Genomic DNA, 20,872 nt, shown 5'->3' with positions numbered 1-20,872 from the left:
GCTCTATCAGCATAGCTTCATATGTGGCTTGTCAACAAGAATGTCTTGCAGGGAGAGTCTCTGTGTTCTGCCTCCAGTGAGCTGTTTATCTCCATAGAGCCTCCAAAATAAGGTCATCAAGCTGTGACCTGATTGACAGGTTAACTCTACCCTTTCACTCTTAAGTTTAAAATTGACACCAACAAAAAAAAGTTGACACCAAATTATGTAACTACCACACACCTTTCTTTGGAGTGAGCACGAATATGGATTTTTTCTAGTTCATTGCCCAAATTTGTTGTAGGTGAATGTATTAGGCTGGGTTCTCTAGGGAAGGAAAACCAGTGACCATTGTATGTGCATGTATGTAGATAAAATGAGATTTACTAGTGCCTGGGGTCTTAAAGGATTAAAGGTGAACAAGCGGCCATCTAGCGCAGAAGCAACAAAGCCCACATGGAAGAAGCATACCAGCCTGTGCAATCACGAGGTATCGAAGGGATCAGGTATAAGGCATCATCAAAATAAAAAGAATCATATCATAGTGAATGAAGGGGGAAGTGCAGAGTGGAGACCCAAAGCCCATTTGACGGCCAATGGAGATCCCCTCACAGAGGGGTCTAGAGGAGGAGATGAGTCAGTCAGGGTGCAATGTAGCACCGATGAAGAATAGAGCTTTCCTCCAGTTCCTAAATGCTTCCTTCCCGCCCGCCCCCCCCCCTCCCCGCCACTACCATGATCCAAATTCTACCTTGCAAGTCTGGATAGAGCAGAGGTTGTACACTGGTGCAGATAGGAGCTGGAGGCACAGGGAATCCAGGGGGGATGATACATTCAGGACCAGGGGTGTGAGGGGTGATATTGGGAGGGTAGAGGGTGAGTGGGTTGGAAAGGGGAAACAGATTACAAGGATCTACATGTGACCTCCTCCCTGGGGGACGGACAACAGAAAAGGAGGGTGAAGGGAGATGCCGGATAGGGCAAGATATGACAAAAAAACAATCTATGAATTATCAAGGGCTCATGAGGGAAGGGAGAGCGGGGAGGGAGGGGAAAAAAGGGGGACTTGATGCGAAGGGCTTAAGTGGAGAGCAAATGCTTTGAAAATGATTAGGGCAAAGAATGTACAGATGTGCTTTATACAATTGATGTATGTATATGTTTGGATTATGATAAGAGTTGTTTGAGCCCCTAATAAAATGTACAAAAGAAGACAGTGATGTGATCTAATAGAAAAAAAAAAGAGATTTACTGCAAGAAGTGGCTCACACAGCTGTGTAAGTGGGAAAACCCAGTCTGGTTTAAGTCTGTGGGTTTGATGTAAGTTAAAGTCTTCTCCTAACTCCTGTAGCTACAGGGGCTGACGAACAGGAAGCAGGGAGACCGCAGTCTGGTGGATACCTAGCTGAATAAATCTGAGATCAACCAAAAGAATCCAAGGTTACTAGTAGGTTGAGGGCTTCTGAGCCATCTCAGAAGCCAACTCAGGGGTTCCATCGATCTCTATCAGTAGAATAATATTCCACCATAATAATATTATTTTTAATAATGTGACTTTTATTCCACACCTTCCCCATTCTCTACGCAGGACCACCCATTATGATCCCTTTCAGAGCCGTGCCCAGTGGCAGCCAGGTCATCAGCTGGTTCTAGTCTTGGGGTCTGAAGGCTGTGGCTCACGTGGTACATTAATCATTGGAAGTGATTATGTCAATGGACCTTTTGTTTTGTTTGCCCTTCTTTAGTCTGGAGGGGAAGAGACCAGTAGATGCATCCTTGATGATTACTCACAAGCTCTCAACGTCCCAGTCACTACGCATCAAAATAGTACGTAGAACACTTTCTTTGTGGACCGTGCTGTCTCAATTGACCTTGATAACTCCCAAGACTATGTTCCCAAGCTCCAAGGCCCAGAAGCTCATTGCCCAGAGTTGGTTATGGCTTAAAAATGTTCATAGCTTTGTCCCCTGTGTGATCTACTAGACCTTTGGCTATATGATTGTAGTCCCGTTTGCCTTCCTGTGACAGGCCTAATTTTGAACGAAGTTTTTCATTAGGTCTTTGGGCGAGAGAGAGAGATACGTCTTCAACTTTTCAGCCCAGCAATATGCTGGATAAGAACATTTGCTTTTTCCAAGAAGGAGAAAATAGTACCAACCCAAACCATCTAATGTCTGCAAATCAGAATAAAACTATTCTCCACAGGGCTTTCTGTGGCTCTGAATTTGTAAAAGTAGATCAGCTGGCCCTGATCAGGCTTCTGGGAAGTCTCCTTCCAAAGAGAGAGCAGCCATCTAACCATGTGGCTTTTGTTTCCTTCTCAGGTGGACCTGAAATGAAAGGTGCTCCTAGAGCTGTAGGCTGCAGAAGAAAGCCATGGGTGTGGTCAGAGAGGACTAGGGACTGTGAAGAGCTTGGTTGAGGGGTGCTCTGCAGCAGCCTGGACTTCACCTTGCCTTCTCTCCCCTATCTTACTCATCAACATGTGGTTAGTGCATTTTCTCTGGGGAAACGCTTCAAGGTTGATAAGATAAAATACCAACAAGGCCTCATGAGAGGTATTTCTATGAAAACTACTTCATTTGACTAACTAAGGTAAAAGTCTTCCTTATTCCATATCTAGCTTTCACATGCATATGACTCAAAAGTTGCTTTGATTCCAACTGCCCCTTTACGTTTCTGAGGTTGTAAATCTTTGCAGAGCAGAAAGCCTCATCTTTTCCCCAAGGAGTACCTGGTGTGTTTGAACTGCCAACCTTGCAGTTATCAGTCCAATGTGTAAACCACTATACCATGTAGTAGTTACATAATCTATTATAAATTTGAGACTTAAGAGTGAAGGGTTGGAGTCTGGCCTGTCAATCAGGTTGGAGTTTGATGACCTCATTTGGGTGTGCTAAGGAGATAAAAAAGCTCACTGGAGGCAGGACCCAGGCTCACTCCCTGGAAGACATTGCATCTGACAAGACACCTGGAGCTACACTAGTGCCCTGAGTTTGATGAGCCACATAGTGCTGAGATGCTTCCACTGCCACTGGATCCACAAGACTTTCCACCCACTGGCCTGTGATCTTCCTGATTCGGCATCATTGCATGAGTTTTGTGCATCTGAAGAGAACTTTATAGATTGGTATCGGACATATGGCATAATATCAGACTTATGGACTTGATCTGGACTGGGCTGGGATGTTTTCTAAATATTCAATTGCTCTTGTATATAAAGCTCTTTTTTATACACTCATAAGCGTCTATGCATTTGTTTCTCTGGTCTACCTGGACTAACACATACCACCACCAGGGTACATATGAGACAAGTGAGAAATATGGCTTGAATCAGATACACCTTATTTCTCAGAGTGACATCTTTAAGGAGAACTGATGAATTTGAATTATGGTGTTGGCAAAAGACATTGAAAGCAACTCAGGCTGCCAAAAGAACCATCCAATCTACCGTGGAAGCAGGAGAGCCAGAGTATTCCTTAAAGGTGAGGATGGGGAGACTTAGCTCACAAATTTGGGTTGTGTTACCAGGAGGGATTGGTCCCTGAAAATGGATATCATGCTTGAGGAAGTACAGGGTCGGCAAAAAAAGAGGGAGACCCTCAATCAGCTGGACTGACAGTGCTTACAGTGAGTGGCCCCAACATAGCATTGACTGCGAAGATACCAGAGGACCAGCTGCACAGAGCGCTGCTGTGAGTCAGAACCAACTCCCTGAGCACCAACAGCAAGAACAAGGTCAAACATATTGTTTCCTAAATGTATTGTTCCCCAGCTTTAAGCACTACCATAGTTCTAAGCTGTAGCAGGAATCAATAACTCGCAGGCCATTCCTAAACACAGAGAGGGTCAAGAGACTGGCACTACGTGGGCTCCCCTCCACAGGCCTCCTTCTGCTCTCCACTTAAAACTGCAGGCGCCCCTGCCTCACTGCATCTTTCAGCATCAGATAGCTGCAGCCCAAACTATTCTTTGTCAAACAAAAAGCTCAGCAATATTCACAGGTGGAGCTGGCAGAGGTTCTACAAAGAACAAGCCTAATTTTAATTAGACTTGATTTCCAAAAAGTCCCCTTGTGTTTTTTAATTTGAGAGAGCAAATATCTCTAATATTGAACTTAGGTTGTGTCGGTGCCCCTCGATGCCCCATGCCAATGTCCTTTATAAATTCTGTGGGTTTTGGCCTTTTCATTTTGTTTTAACAAGGGTTGTACTCTTTGGGGAACTCTCTCTGAACTCATCAAGACTGGACACTGAGAGGGAGCAGGGAGTTGGGACGGAGAGGGAAAATGAGGAACAGAGACCAGGGGCTTAGGTGGAGAGCAAATGTTTTGAGAACGATGAGGGCAATGAAAGTACAAAGGTGCTTTACACAATTGATGTATGTATGGATTGTGATAAGAGCTGTATTGTATGAGCCGCTAATAAAATGATTTTTTATAAGACCGGACACTGAGAAATATAAACAATCTTTTTTCTTAACATCACACTTCCTCTCCAACTGTGAATCTGAAATGTGAATATATGAATGTAATAGCTCTGGAATAAGTATGCAGATTTATGGGGAATATAAATTTAGATTATATCATGGGAACCAACTAGGCCTTTCTTTGTGCCAGTGGGGATTGGTTAAAGTTAGAAGATAGTTTGGGGGAAGATGTGGCTTCTAGCTAGTCATCTAAGCAGAGCTAGCCTTGCTTCTAAAATTGGGGAGATGGGAAGAAAAATCAAATCTTGCAGAGAAGTAGCTGGAAATTGCAGCCAGGAGTGAGGCTTCGCTTCTACCTCCCCACTGTTTGAAGATGCGCTTGTTTGTTTTTAAAACAGCTAACATAATTCAGCTGGAGGAGGTGGAAAGATGTTTCTATTCCTTGTTTCAGTAGAAATCGATGGATGTTAGCTTGTGTAATTGTCCCCTCTGCGTTTAGTGCCTAAAATAAAATAACTCTCGCCGCTTGCGTTACTGAACGCGTTTCTGCAGGCTTGGTGTCTAGGGCCAAAGCAGTATTAATTAGATAATCCTAAGAGGGCTGCCTAGGGAGGGGAGGAGCAGCGCAGGCTGGGCTCTGACTTTGGATGGAGATAGCAATTAGGTGAACTGAGGGCTGTCCTGGAGGAGGTGAGAACAATTCTAGCAACATCTGCTGCACCAAGGGGTGCGCGTGGGGGTGGGAGGGAATCCAGGCCTCGAAGCAGCGGGCAGCAGCAGTCTCAGGCCGGCTTCTGGCTGCAAAGGGGCAACCCAGGACTGCCAGGGAAGGCAAGCCTCCACCTTGACCGACTACGAAGTGGGGGGTACTGGAGAGACTGGGCAAGAGCTGGTCGGCTTGCCCTGAGAAGCCTGAGAAGCCGCGGAGCCACCACAGGGAGAAGTGGCTAGGGATGTCCTCGGAGCGCGCAGGCTCCTAGACTCTGGAGAGGCTCCTGGCCCTTGTCAGCTCCTTTCTTCCCCTCTGCGACCCCCCATCTCACGCCGACAGCCCCCGCCGCGGCGAGGCCAGCGAACCTGGCGAGCCCTTCGCGCGCGGGGCCAGGTCCTCGCTGCCCCTTTAAGCGTTCCCGAAACTTTCGCCGGTGGTAGCTGAGAAGCCTCGTCACATCCGTTAGCCAGGGCCGCCGGGCCGCCTTCCGAGGAAATTCGGGATTTGAGTTTCCCGGGAAGAGGCGCGCCAGGCGACCAGCCCGAGGGGCTGCAGAGCTCCGGAGGTTCTCCCTGGGCTCCCCGCCCGGCCGTGACCTTGGCCTTGGGGGCGGAGCCAGGTCTCTGCGGGGCAGCCAGTGCCCGCCAGAGGGGGCAGCGGCTGAGAACTTGCTCAAGTTGGCGGTGCGGACTGGGACTGGGGCCGAGCCGGGGCTGGCTCTGCGCTTCCAGCTCTCCTGGATCCTCCTCCTCCTTAATCCTCCTCCTCTCCTGGAACCTCCTCCTGCTTTCCATCCCCACGTCCCCCTCCCCCTCCCTCGCCGGCGCTGCTGCCCGCCGGCCCAGTGCGCTCCGCGCCTGCAGCCGCAGATCCCAGCAAGTCGCCGAGCCGCCGCTGCGGGACGGGACGGACCTGGACGCGCGCGCCCCGGGACCCCGCCGCTGGCATGGGCGCGCTGCTCCGGGCGCTGCTGCTGCCGCTGCTGGCCCAGTGGCTCCGGCTGGCGGTCCCGGCGCTGGCCTCCGCACCCTTCACGTTGCCCCTCAGGGTGGCCACGGCCGGGTGGGCTTCGCCCACGCCCGGGGCCAGGGTCGCCCCCCTGCCCGCCGCCGCTGCCGCGCCCCGTGCAGACGGCCTGGCGCTCGCCCTGGAGCCCGCTGGGGGCGCGGGAAACTTCTTGGCGGTGGTGGATAACCTGCAGGGAGATTCAGGTCGCGGCTACTATCTGGAGATGCTGATCGGGACCCCGCCGCAAAAGGTAAGTGACGTGCCGCTTGCTGTTCCGAGGCTCTGGGAGAGTCAGTGCACCTTAGCGAGGGCCCTAAAGCAACCAGCTTTGCTCCCCTAGAGAAGAGAAAAGGGACACAAAAGTATGCCGGAGGAGCGGGCGAGCGGGGCACTTGCTCTGGAGCACACGGAGTGGTGCCTCCCTCTTCTTTGGGCTGAGCCAAGAGGTACCTGCAAGTGCTGAAGAACTTGTGAGCGCCCTCCCCCCAGCCCCCTTGGCGAGGATGGACCGCGGGAAGACGCCCTTAACTTGCCCCTAAGGTGATTTCCTACCGGCGAGAGAGACACCTCCTTCCACGGAGAGAAGGTGCCCGGCCCTAGGAAATCACCTCTTGTTGGGATTTTGCATTTCTCTCCATGCGGTTTCATTGCTAAAGAGGCTGCTGGCCAGCATCCCAAGGCGCAGTCCCCTGTCAGAGGGATTCTACATGAGCTCAGCGGAAAGTAACTCTGTTCCGTAGTGCCTGGCTCCAGGTTGCCACGGAGCGGAGCAGTGATGCCTCCACCGCCGCCCTTGCATTGTGGGAAGTGGTGCCTCAGTTGGCTTTTTCCTCATCCAGTTGCCCAGCCCCTCTGCACTGGTGGGGAGAATAGTAAATGCAAAGTATATGTATGTATATGTGAGTTTATACATATATGTGTATATATATTTGGATGGGCTGGTCTGCAAGGGACCAAGTGACAAAAGACCAAGTCCCAATGATAAGCTAATACTGTCCATTCTAAATCAATTCAAATAACTGCTTTGTTTTCTCTTATTCAGATTTTCATGCAGTAGCGCTTTTTGTAGCAAGAAACTAATGTTTCCAGGCTCAGTCATATTAATAAAAACTTTTAAATGGCCCAGAGTTGTTCTTGCTCTTTCTTCCTCTCAAACCATGTAATGTAAAGGAGCCCTGATGGCATAGTGGGTTCAGCTTGGTCTGCTAATCCCAAGGTCTGCAGTTTGAACCCAACAGCAGCTCCCAGGAAGAAAGATGAGGCTTACTGCTGTGGTAACCTCCAAAACCCTATAATGGTAACCTCCAAAACCCTATAATGAGTCGGAATCGACTGAAGGGCAGTGGGTGGGACTTGAAGTTCTGCTTTCTTATCGGTTGAATATACTGTGTGAAGATCCTTTTTATTTTTATCACTGCCATTTGGGTTTTAATTCAGCTATGATCTTCTCATAAATAGAACATACTCATTACTTTTGTATAACTCTAATTAAATTATTCAAGGCTTCCTTAAGAGGAAAGACATGCCATGCTAGTTCTTGCAAAGAAAAGAAAAGAAACTCTACCAGGAAAAAAAACAACAACCTCCAGTTGTTTAATTAGTTTCCGTAAAAAAAAAAGATACTTCACAAGTATATTCAAAGCTTGGATGCTAGTTACCTTTCATCTAAGTCATGGGGATTCATGTGACCCAGCTTGGCCATCTTCAAAGGTGGCCAGTTGCTCGCGGGCAGAGGCGTGGAATGGGGCTGGTGGTCAGCTGAGGAAGCTTAACTTGGCCAGGAGCTGGTCAAGGGAAGGAGCCCTGGTAACAGCAACCGCATGAAAACATGTGCTCTGGGCAGGGACATTCGTATTTCATGAGCTGGTGGGCGTCCGCTTTGTTGGGGGGCATCTGATCAACTTTGGGGGCAGTCTCCAATGACTCCCATTTGAGAATTGTGTCTTGGACACAAACACCAAAGATCATATGGATGTTCGAATGGAAGTCAGTTCTCTCTGTGACTTAATTTTTGACCATTGGGGCGATGTGTTCCTGGTGCCCCTTTGTCACCAGAGGCAAAGGGAAGGGGACAAGCCAACAAGCACAAAACCCTCTGGAAAGACTGAGAAATACTTGTCTGAAGTGCTCATGATAAAGCCTTTATACATATGTGCAATGCTTTGCCTTTATTCAACAAATCAATGACCTTTATTTTGAAATGCTAAGATTTAATTGATAGCAATGGACTGAACACCTGTACTTAGATCTTTATCTTAGCCCATCAAGTGGTCCATTCAAGGTTCTTTCTCGGTTACACATGGCCTTGTTTCCAGGGAGGTAATTTTACCATCTGGATATAATTTGTGCCCTCTTGGTGAAGATTGAAATAGCCTGTACCTTCCTCCCAGCATGAGTTAGTGACAAACTGCTTTATATGGCAAAATCCATGCAAACAATCTTTCCCACTGCCCAAGGGAAACACAGGCGTGTGTTCCTGGTGCATTGGGATGCGTGCCCCGGCTGTCTCCGCTGAGAGAGCTGTGAGCTCCAGCAGGACTTGCTCAGCAGGCAGGAGAGGGCAGCCATCATGTGACTTCTGAACCTGGAGTGAGTGAGTGAGTGTCCCTGCTCTGTTCACGGCCAAGGGTCATGTCTTTGTTCTCTGCTGATCTTCGGAAGCCTAAAATAAAAATGCTTAGGTGGAGAGAAAAATGCAGTTGTAAATTCAAGCAAGAAGTAACCAAGAGATTTCAGCAATTAGAGGGTACAGATGAGAGCCCTGGTGATTAGGCAATGGTCATGTACTCGATTGTGAACTGACAAGTTAGAGGTCCCCACGCACTGCCCGGCCTCTCCCTGGGAGAAGTCCTGATGAGCAGCTCGTCTGAAGGCTACAGCCTAGGAGAGGTTAACCTGTAAGGCAGTTTGATTGACTCTGTCCCGAAGGCTCACTGGGAGTTGGAATTGACGCAACAGCACACTGCCACAGCAATGGTCTAGGAAGCATTGGCGTTTCTGTGATAGAATTATCTCCTCCTGTGCGGGAAACCTGGCCTCTGTATCCCGCCAGCACACCTCGCAAAGGCTGCTGGGATGCTATGCAGGTTTGGGCAGAGCTTCCAGACAAAGATGAAAGACGGACTGGGGGCAGACTAAGAGAAGAGGATCTACTTTTGAAAAGCAGTAAAAACCACACGAACCCCAGGGGTTCAAATCGTAGCCCAGCTTGGCGATGGCGCAGGGTCAGGCTGTGTTTTCTTCCATTGCCCATGGAGTCTCCACCATGAGTTGGGTCCCAGACACCCAGGTAGCTAACCACAACAGTCGATGATCTGAGGGACCCCAAGTGGCAAGCGCAGTCTGTGCTCCCACCCAGAACCATCTGGGTCTGATCCCCTTTTGCAGATCAGGAAACTGAGGCTTGCAGAGTTGAATGGCCTGCCAAAGGCCACAGGGGAAAGAGAGAGAGAGCGAGAGAGAGAGAGAGAGAGAGAGAGAGAGAGAGAGAGAGAGAGAGAGAGAGAGAGAGAGAGAGAAAGAGAGAGAGAAATTAAACCCAGGCACTGACCGCACAGGCCTGAACCTGGCAGCCGTCCTTTCTCCCTCAAACCTCCTGATTTTTTTATGTTTTAGCTAAAAACTCTCCTTTTCTAGGAAGAGATGCCTGAATCAAAATGCCAAAGTATTTGTGTCACCCCGATTGGATGATCCTCCTCTTCCCAGGGGGCTCAAGGACACACACTCTCTCTCTCAGCCTAATGCTATTATGTTGATTCTGACTCTACAGGGTCTTACCCACAAGGTCAGGGGTTTGAAACCACCAGCTGCTTTGCAGGAGAAAGATGAGGATTTCTCCTCCCATAAAGAGTTACAGTCTCAGAAACCCACAGGGGCAGTTCTACCCTGTCCGTAGCGTCTGTCTGAGTCAGAATTGACTCCAGGGGTGGTGAGGTTTTTTTGGTTTTAATCTTTATGGCAACAGACTGGCAGGCTTTTCTTTCATGACACCTGGGCAGGAGTGATGTGAATCCACCTGCAGGCTGAGAGTCTAGCAAAACCTGTCTCTCAGGGCCCTTCTCCTACAGTTCCCCCATCTCTCTTCATTCAGAGCAGACCTTCCAGCATGAGGAACTAACAGAAAGTCTGGTTTCTCTCATGGGGGAGAGATTGGGGAACCAGAGCCTCCGTGATCACGGCTCTCCTGTGGGAAAGCAAACTGCTGTGAATGTGCTTTTTCCCTGAATTCTTTCATCAAGGAACAGGGGCCCATTATTCTGCCTGGAGACTCTGCGAGGAGTCACCGGCAGCAGCCCATGTGCTCTCCCCAGAAGCTGGAGCTGTGGGCAGGCAGGGCCACGTTGGCATGGACATGTGCACCGGGTTTTGTTCACTGAAACCAGTAAGTGGCTTCCCTCTGATGGTGGAGCACCAGCATCTGCACCATGTGATTCAGTCTTCTTAATAATGATGATGGTCTTTTAAAGGGATTATAATTACAGCAATTTCCATTATTTAACAGAGAAACTTCTGTGTGAATGCAACTAAAGATACTAGAAGGTATCTTTACACATGTACGTGTAGCCACGTCAAAAAAGGCTTTTTGTGTGTCTGTTCAAAGATTTTATGTCATCTTCACTAATAGGTAAAATGGACAGCAAAGCTATTTTCACATTTAAATACTTGAATGTGGAGAGCTGACACCCTAGGGGAACCATATTTTAATCAGCACATTTGCTGGATCCCCGGCTTCTTAGTACACAGTTATTTGAAAGGTGGTGGCTTGAAAATACTTACCAGACAAGCACAACGTAAGACTGTGTATTTTTCAGAAGATGCCACCCAGTCATGCCAAATACCTGAGACAGAGAAAAGGAAGGCAGTGGCAACGAGAATTAACGACATGGGGCAACCAGAGATGGCTAACTATTAAGGCCAGTGAACAAAGGAAGGTGTACTAATGCCTAAGAGAGTCAATGCTAACTCCCCACTCACACTCAAACACACTGCCATTGCATTGATGCTGAGTCAGAGTGACTCTATAGGACAGGATAGAACTGCCCCTGTGTGTTTCTGAGATTGTAACTCTTTGGGGGAGCAGAAAGCCTCATCTTTATCCCTTGGATGGGCTGGAGGTTTCAAAGTGCTCACCTTAAGGTTAGCAACCCAACACCTAACCACCAGGATCCCTGTAGTTTCCCAAGAGCTCCTACTTTAGAGAAAGAATTCCATATCAAAGGCAATGACATAGATCAGGGATTCATGTCTCAGGTCAGAACAGCACAGGGGAAAGAGACCTGAGAAGGGAGTGAATAGCCACAACACTCTAGTTGCAATCGTTAGCTGCCGTCAAGTAGACCCCGACTCTTGAAGATGTCGTGTATATCAGAACGAAGAGCCTCTCAGGTGTGTACCATCTCCATGATGGGTGGAAGACTAGGCCGCTGTGACCCGTGGTTTCCATTGGCTGTATTTTGGAAGTCCGTGAGTCTGCCTTCCCATCCGCATTAGTCTGGACGCTTGGCTGAAACTGTTTAGCATCACTCCACTGAGATGGGTGGGAACCGCGTTGGAACTGAAAGCTCCAGGCATCTTGCAGGGAGGGTGGGATTCTGATGCTGAACTGCCCCTTATTGCTTACTCACTAGGTGTTGAGCACTGTGCTGTGTGCTTTGTTTGCAATTATCTGACTCAATATTCAGATGGGAAGACAGAATTGGAGAGGCCAAGTACTTTGAGCAAGGTCACCTAGCTGAGTGGCAGAGGTGAGACATCAATCTGATCCGTATCTGTCCGCCTCGTTCCAAAGTCAGAGTACTTCTCCATTCTTCTGTAGAGTGTTGTTCTTTAAGTTATGGTGCTCTGGAGTGAGATAAAGGAGCCCTGGTGGTGTGGTTGGCTACTCCCTGACTTGCAAACTAGAAGACAGATGGTTCAAACCCACCAGCTGCTCCTTGAAAGAAAGATAAGACTGTCTGTCAGCAACTATAAAGTTTTAGTCTCAGAAATCCAACAGGACACATCTACCCTGTCCTGTAGGGTTGCTATGAGTGACAGATGACTTGAGGGCAGTGAGTGTATAGTTTTGTTTGTATACATACACATAGTATTTTTTGTGAAAAAATATATATGTTTAGAGTAAATATCTACCATTCATGTCTGTTTAGAGTACTGTGGTGCCTTGCATGCTCCTGTGTTACATACAGGAAGCTATGCCACCTGTATTTCAAAGACTAGCAGGATCACCCATGGGGGCAGCTTTCAGCAGTTTCTCATGTAAAGCAGATTAGGAAGAATGGCCTGATGATGCTACACTTGATCTTAGCCAAAAGGCTGAGAAGCAATGGCAGATCTTCTACCACTGAAATTTAGTCAATAAAAATCATATGGGATGCAACAGTATTTTGCCCAACTCACTTGCCTTGAATATGTCATCCAGAGGGATCAATGGCTGGAGGAGGGGGCTTCAAAAAGATCATGGCAGGTCCTGATGCCAGGGGCTTAGGTGGAGAGCAAATGTTTTGAGAATGATGAGGGCACTGAATGTACAGATGTGCTTTATACAATTGATGTCTGTATGGATTGTGATAAGAGTTGTATGAGCCCCTAATAAAACAATTTTTTTAAAAAAGTTCATGGCAGAACAGCAACCAGATTAGAGCAATGAAGTCCGGAGGGAGTACCAAAAATAGACTTTGGGGCCAGGACATGGCACCCCATCAGACTCCACCGGAAAACACTCCTAAAGATCAACAAACAGACTTTGAACTATTTATAGGATTTTCTTTTTTTTTTTTTGTCCTTGGGGTTTTTTGTTGTTGTTTTGTTTTCTTTTGTTGCTTTGTTTTCTTCTGGTAATGTTTTGTGTGTATTATTATCTCTGCGGGTCTATCTAGATAAGATAGGCGGGATAAACAATCTTGAAGAGAAAACAACAGGGACATGGGAAAGGGAGAGTGGGGGTGGAGAGGAAGTGGGTGTTAAAAAACCCAGGGACAAGGGAACAAGTGATCTAAAATTGATGGTGTGGAGGGTATAGGAGGCCTGGTAGGGCTTGATGAAGGACAATGTAACTAAGAGGAATTACTGAAACCCAAATGAAGGCTAAACATGATAGTGGGACAAGAAGAAAGTAAAAGGAAATAGAAGAAAGAACTAGGAGGCAAAGGGAATTTATAGAGGTCTAAATGAAGGCATGTACATATGTAAATATATTTATATATGATAAAGGGGAGATAGGTTTCTGTACATATATTTATAGGTTGAGTATTAAGGTAGCAGACGGACATTGGGCCTCTACCCAAGTACTCCCTCATGCAAGAACACTTTGTTCTATTAACCTGCCATTCCATGATTCTCATCTTCCTGACAAGATTGCTGAAAACAAAGAGGGTGCATCAGTAAATGTGGTAAAGCAAGCTGATGGTGCTGGCTATCAAAAGACATAGCATCTGGGGTCTTAAAGGATTGAAGATAAATAAGCAGCCATCTAGCTGAGAAGCAACAAAGTCTACATAGAAGAAGCACACCAGCCTGTGTGATCACGGGGTGCCAATAGAATCAGGTATCAGGCATCAAAGACCCAGAACAAAAAAACAATATCACTGTGAATGAGGGGGAGTGCAGAGTAGAGACCCAAAGTCCATCTGTAGGAAATTGGACATCCCCTTACAGAAGAGTCTTGGGGAGGAGATGAGCCAGTCAGGGTGAAACTTTCCTCTAGTTTTTAATGCTTCTCCTCCTCCCCCGCCCCCACTATCATAACCCTAGTTCTACCTTACAAATTGGGTAGACCAGAGGATGTACACTGGTAGAGATAGGGAATCCAGGACAGATAAACCTCTCAGGACCAATATTAAGAGTAGTCATACCAGAAGGGGAAGGGAAAGGTGGGGGGAGGTAGGGGGAACCGATCACAATGATCTATCTATAAGCCCCTGCCAGGAGAATGGACAACAGAAAAGTGGGTGAAGGGAGACATTGGTCAGTGTAAGACATGACAATAATAATTTATAAATTATCAAGGGTTCATGAGAGAGGGAAGGGGGAGGGAGGGGAAAAATGAGAAACTGATACCAAGGGCTCAAGTAGAAAGAAAATGTTATGAGAATGATGATGGCAACAAATGTACAAATGTGCTTGACACAGGGATGGATGTATGTGTGGATTGTGATAAAAGTTGTATGAGCCCCAATGAAATGATTTTTTTAAGTTCATGGCAAAATTCCATTAATCTCTCATTCTATTTTTCCATGAACTGTTCAAAGTTCCCTGGTATATTTCATGAAATAGAGGGCCAGGGAAGAAGAGGGAAGCCCTGGTTCAGATGCGATGGCTTAAGCCATCTTTATGGACATGAGCATGCAGGGCCCAGCAGCATGTTCTGATGTGCATGAAGCTGCCGTGAATCAGGGTCAACTTGACAGCCCCGGTGATAATGTAAGGTCAGCAGTTCAAAACCGCCAGCCATGGGATCCAGTTGGGCCTTTTCACTCCAGTAAAGAGTTACAGTTTTGGAAACCTGTTCTACCTTGTCTTACAGGGTTCCTATGGGTCAGAATCAACTCGATGACAGTGAGTCTTTGAGTTAATCTACTTGTCTGGAATGATTATAGTGACAACTTTTATCTTTGTAGGGCTTATATTTGTGATGACCAAACCAAACTCACTGCCATCAAGTCAATTCCATCTCATGGAGACCCTACAGGACAGGGCAGAACTGCCTCTGGGAGGGGTTCCAAGACTAACTCTTCACAGGAGTAGAAAGCCTCATCTTTCCCCTACAGAGCAGGTGGTGGTTTCAAACTGTTGACCTTGTGGTGAGCAGCCCAACATATAACCACTATACCACCTTTACCAAAGGGCCATCTTCATTCATCATCTAATGACGTGGGGTTGTGCTGAGGATCTGGCATCGGGAGTACTGTACACATGTTCCCATGCACCAGTGATGAGTCTCCTCCACACCCTGGGTGAACCTCCAAGTTCCATCAAAGTGGACTGCTCTATGGGTTTGTAAATACTCTGCTCCGCCTTTTAGTTGCCATTAATTTCCATTTAGAGTTCAACTCTAACTGTAATTTCCATTTGGTGGTCAAGTCTCACTTTCATGAAAGGCTGTAAGCAAATGGTGGTTTAGGTGTGGAATTAATATTGACCTGGTGCCAAGACAATTCACTGAGGGGACTTGGTGGAGGGCTCCCCGACCCCCGCACCTCCTTTATTTCTGTGGTGTTTTTCCTCTAGTAAGTGAGTGCTTAAAAATGCTAAATGCCTCTCCTCATATTGCACTAATTATGGAACTGCTGTGTAAAACCAGGATAAGCCGCACGACGTGTGCAGGCTCAGAGCAATGGGATGGTGTTATCTCTGACGAGCAAGTGCTCCTGTTGGCAACTGGGAGCGTGGGCATTGCATGGATTATAGGCTTTATAAGGTACCAGTCACTCTTTTGGAATCTGGATGATTTATTTAATCTGAACTGAATGTCTTTATCCCAAATATTTCTTCCCACTAGATCCACATTTTTCTTGGATTCCACTTGATTTCTTTTGCTCTAGGTAGGCTAGCTTAACCTCTGAGTTCTTTATTTATTGATAATCAGTAGCTGTTGAATCAACTCCAACTCGTGGTAATTCCATGGGTTTCAGAGACTTGTATTCCATAGGAATTTCAGTGGCTGATTTTTTTCTCCAAGAAATAAACTATCAGACCTTTCTTCTGAGGTGCTTGTGGGTGGACTCAGACCTCCAAACTTTCAGTTAGCAGCTGAGCGTGCTGGTGCATTACACCGCCCAGGGACGCGGGCGTGGTACACTTGCATGTCCTCCTGGGGTTACCCTCCCTTCTAACTAAAAGCTAAAAGGGAAGGGTAAGGCCCACTATTACAAGGAGTTGTGATAGTGACAACTGTCAGTTTGCTTGCACTTGTTGTGTTCCTATGACAAGTCATTGTGTTGGTTGCCAAGGCTGTGATTTATTGCGACCTTATGTATGATCGCACGAAACCCGGCTGCCCAGTCCCATACCATTTCACCGCCTCTCACGGCGCCATCTCACCATCTCTGTGTGAGCCCGCTGCTGCAGCCAGTGTGTCAGTCCATCTTATGGCGCGTCTCCCTTTTTTTGTCCTGAACCTCTGCTCTATCAAGCGTGCTGCCCTACTCCAGCAATGGGTCCCTCCTGTTGACCTGTCCAGAGAAAGTGAGGCAAAGTCTCATCTTCCCCCCTTCTAAGGCACCTTCTGGCTGCACTTCCTCTAAGGCCGAGGACTTCCGGCATTCTCTTCCATACCCTTGGCCAACACCATGCTTCAAAGGCATCCATTCTTCCGTCTCTCCTTTCCACTGCCTTGCTTTGCCCTGTGTAGGAGGTGATTGAAGACAACATGGCTTGGGGCAGGGGCACCTCTGTCCTCAAACTCCTCATGTGTACATGTGTGTGTTTAATGACTGATAGTAACTGTTAGCTGTCAAAATTCCTGGTTTACCTGGCTGTCCTCCAATTAAAAGGGGCCCACGGTTGCAGTGTTCCACTTCTTTGTGGCATGGGGCAGCATATCTTGGGATTGATTTCACACTTGAGACATGGACTGTAGGTAGCAGGATAAGCTTCTGGCCTCAGCACTCAGGGTTTGAGGAGGCTGGGGTGGGATGGTTGTGGACTCCTGTCCTCCTCACACCCAGCACAGTGGGCTACGGTGCTCCACAGGTTGACACAATGGCGAGTGATCTAATTCTCCATCCAGCTGAAGTCTTACCTGGTCCTGCTAACAAGGGCCCCTTGCTGCCCATCCCAGATGCCACCTCCAGGTCACTCTGCTTACCTAGCATGGGTGCTCCTGCTTCCTTTGTTCCTCCCACGTAGATAAGGGGATGATATGGGCCAGGTGGAGACACTGGGACTCATTGTGTGCTTTTGACAACAGAGAGTCCCCAGCAAACAGAACACCTGTGCGGCAGGTGGGTACCCACCCCACCCTGGGCTATACATCCCCTCTGGCTGTTGAAGATAGCCAAAATTGGAAGGCATATATGGATCAGAGTGTGGCCTGGGTTTTCCCAGCTGCGTGGGAGGTCACACATGGAGCCTGCCTGCCTGGATGGATCGATGACTGTAACTTGGCTCCATTCTCTCCTCGCCTAGTTGATTTTTTTTTTTGTGCCTCTTGCTACTCAAATTTTTTAAAATGTTGTTTTTTGGCTCTTGGAATTCTCCAAGAGGGAGAAATGCTCTTGCAGAGCTGACAGCCCCACGTTAAGGAAGCAGCGCCAGGCGGTTTGGTTTTGAGGGAAGGGGTGCTCTCCGGCGCCCGGCTTGGGCTGAGTATTTTCAGATTTTTATTGTACGGCACATCACATACCTGTACCTGGAAATACACCAGCTGCACTCGGCCTCTTTAGGAAGACGGAGAGGCCTGTCGGCTGAGGGGAGCGGTGATGCCCAGGCCCGTGCCATCGTGGCAGGGTGCAATAAAGGGCCCTGGGGAAGCATTCTTTCCCATTTCACACTAGACTGAGGATGGCAGGGGAAGGAGAATTTACACCCCTGCCTGTTGAGGAGAGTCTGCCTGTGCCTACTGCAAGTCATCTGCTTGCTGGGGGAAGTGTGTGTGTGTGTGTGCGTGTGTGCGTGTGTGTGCAGTGTACATAACAAACCATGTCACCTCCACCATTTCTGCAGGTGCCCCAGAAACAGTGGCCCCATTGTTCAAATTGCCCAACCGTTCTCACCCTCTTGTTCCAAATCATTTCGCCTCATGAATGCAGACCCACTGCCCCCTAAGCAGAAACTAAATCCAACGGGGGCAGGAAATATCCGGCTTGTGGGCCAAATAAAAAACAAGCCAAACCAACAAAACCTCCCTACCATGAAGTCTATACCGACTCAGTGACCCGACAGGTCCAGGTAGAACTGCCCCTGTGGGTGTCTGAGTCAGTCCCCCAGGCTCATCCTAGTAGGGCTTGAGTTCTTTATGGGCCTAGAAAGCCCTGTCTTTCTCTCTCACAGTGACTGGTGGTTTTGAAAGGCTCACCTTTTGGATGGTGGCCCGACACACCACCACTGTGCCACCACCATGCCACCAGGACTCCTGAGGAGCCATCCACACCAGCTCCCGTCACACACGGTTCCAGCCATCACATTAGGTGTGAGGTAATGAAACACTTGACTCCCAGATGGTGTTATACACACCCAGATGGCCCTTGTCTGCAAAAGGTCGCCCACCCCTGCTCGACAGAAAGCTTCGGTGGCTCTATATTTGCTGTTTTTTTCTATACACGAGGATGCTGAGCATCCTTCGGGGGCTGATCTATTTGGCTCTGCAGGACGTCACCCAGCCTCATCCTGTGCGGGCATGCATGACGGCTTCAGTTCTTGGTAGGGCTGAGTGGTAGCCCATTGCATGCATGTATGGTTCAAGGGGTGGGGACCTGGTTCAAGTGTCAGTTAGGCGGTTGCAGAGCCAAAGAAAATCCATGCAACCCCCCCTCACAAAATGGCTCTGTGAGAGGAAAAGGCAGTGAGAATGGAATCCAGGGGTTTTCTGCGTAGCTGCCACCCTTGGGGTAATCTGGTCTGGCTCGTCAGGAAAGCGAGGATGTGGAATGATTCGTGGTGAGTGGGTGTAGAGTCCAGAAACCTGGAGGGGCCCAGCCCTCCTTCCACTAGGTCACACGGGCACTCCTGGGGAAACCCGTGGTCATTCTTTCCCGGGGAAAACCAGTGGGCAGCAGGAAGGGAGAGTGTGTGGCTGGCACAGCTTGGGGATTAGACAGTGTAGGGATCAAATGTTTGGTGGTGGAGTACACGCCCTTGGCCTCCCTGAGCCTTCACACCCTCATCTGCAAGTGAGAGGATTTGACCAGGTCACCCAAGATCTCTTTTAGAAGCTCTTGGTCTGTAGTAGGGGGAGCACTGGTGGTTGTGCGGGTTAGGGGTTGGACTGCTCACCCTAAGGTCAGTGGTTCAAACTCACCAGCCACTCCTTAGGATAGCGATGAGGCTGTCTACTCCTATAAAAGCTTATGACCTTGGAAACCCTATGCACTGTTGCTGGGAAGAATGAGTTCGTGGCAGGGGGCGGGTTTGGGCCAATCGAGTGGGAACCCAAAAAGCAAATTCACAGCCACAGCGAGTGAGAAGGGACAGCAATATTTACATTTATTGATCCTGCCCCTCCACACCCACCTATCTTTATGTCCTCTCTTGTTTCTAGGGCAGGAATTCTGATGTCATAATACAGGATGGGTTGGGCTGCTAACTTCAAAGGGAGCCATGGGGAACCACCAGCTGATCTGAGGGAGAAAGAGGAGCCTTGCTACTCCCATAGAGATTTAGAGCCTTATACCCACCCACGGGAAGTTCTGCTCTGTCCTGTAGGGTTGACGTGAGTCAGAACAGCCCGATGGCAGTGGGCTTGAGCTTGAGTGTATCTCTGAGTCCCCAAGTGTTGTGAATGGTTAAGCTGCTAACTGAACCCTCGGCGTGCTAGTCCACCTAGAGGCACCTCGGAAGAAAGTCCTGGTGATCTGCTTTTGAATTATTACTCATTTAAAAACTTCCATCGAGTTACACTAAAACTTACATTTCTGAGCACAAAGTTTGCAAAAGGGTACAAGGTTTATAGTGGAAACCCTATATCCTTTTATGAATCGCCACATCAATTCAGCATCCTTGAATTCATTCTGACCATTAACCAGCACCTTGAATAGCTTTTCCCTCAGGCAAAGTGCATTAGAGGGGGGATTGTCACTCCCCTAAGTGGTCCAGGCATAGCCCTTGGGAACCTGCCTAGTATGGACTTAGTAGGCATTGGGGGGTGGGGGTTGGGGGAGGTCAGGGTAATGGCCCTGCGTCACATCCTGGCTGCCTTGTTCTGAGCCCTGACTCAACCTCGTCTCCTCTTCTCTCTGACACTATGTAAGGGTGTCCCCAATCTGGTCCTATTCCCACTTCTGTTTTGCTCTCCATACCAAAGCCAAGCTCACTGCCATCAAGTTGATCCTGACTCACGGCGACCCTACAAGACAGGGTAGGACTGCCTCTGTGAGTCTCTAATTCTTTTTAGGAGTAGAAAGCCTTTGGTATGTCTCCAGTTCTCTGTAAATCCTGGACATCATCATGTGCCTCTCTCTTTGTCATGTCGTTTCTTGTCGTTGTTGTTAGGTATCATCGAGTCAGTTCCAACCCAAAGTGACCCTGTGCACACAGAACAAAACACCATCCTCACAACTGTTCCTGTCCTTGAGCTGACTGCCAGCCACTCTGTCAATCCAGCTCCATGAGGACCTGCCTCTGCTTGACCAAGCAGGATGGCTTTGTTCTCCTGACAATGTCTAAAATACATGAGATGACCCAAGGGGGCCATCGCCTGGCACTCTCTCCGACAATGTTCTTCCATTCATTAGGGCTTTTGTATCTGAAGCTCTGCATCAGGTGGTCAGTAGCGAATTTCTCTGAAGTGGACTGTTCTTGGTAGTCTGTCCTTTGTCTGGAAGCTCCGTTGTGACCCTGCCAATCTTTAAAATACTGGTGACACAGCTTCCAGCATCACAGCGACACACAAGCCACCATAGTACATCAAACTGACAGGCAAGTGGTGGGGTTCCTGTTTGACTTAATAAACGATCTCCTTCAATTACATTGAGGATTTTGGAGGTCTCCTTTGTGCACCCTCAAACAGAGTACGGTTCTACTCTGACACATGTGGGGTCACCATCGATTGGAATGGCCTGGTTGACAATGGGTTTGCTGTGTCTAACATGA

General features: G+C 48.2%; 1 protein-coding gene across 2 annotated transcripts in view; it reads left to right on the top strand.

Annotated features, from left to right (window-relative positions):
- The first annotated feature begins 5,860 nt into the window (after positions 1–5,860).
- BACE2 (beta-secretase 2) overlaps positions 5,861–20,872 on the top strand; it is a 143,688-nt gene continuing 128,676 nt past the window's right edge. The window contains exon 1 of one of the 2 annotated variants that reach the window (XM_075542276.1): positions 5,861–6,377. In XM_075542276.1, the coding sequence (XP_075398391.1) occupies positions 6,066–6,377 (312 nt within the window). In that variant the 5' untranslated portion in view covers positions 5,861–6,065. The remainder of the gene's footprint in view (positions 6,378–20,872) is intronic. The other variant, XM_075542275.1, reaches the window with a different exon arrangement.

This window comes from Tenrec ecaudatus, chromosome 2 (genome assembly GCF_050624435.1).
Source record: "Tenrec ecaudatus isolate mTenEca1 chromosome 2, mTenEca1.hap1, whole genome shotgun sequence".
Taxonomy (NCBI): domain Eukaryota; kingdom Metazoa; phylum Chordata; class Mammalia; order Afrosoricida; family Tenrecidae; genus Tenrec; species Tenrec ecaudatus.
This window is presented reverse-complemented; position numbering and strand designations above follow the sequence as displayed.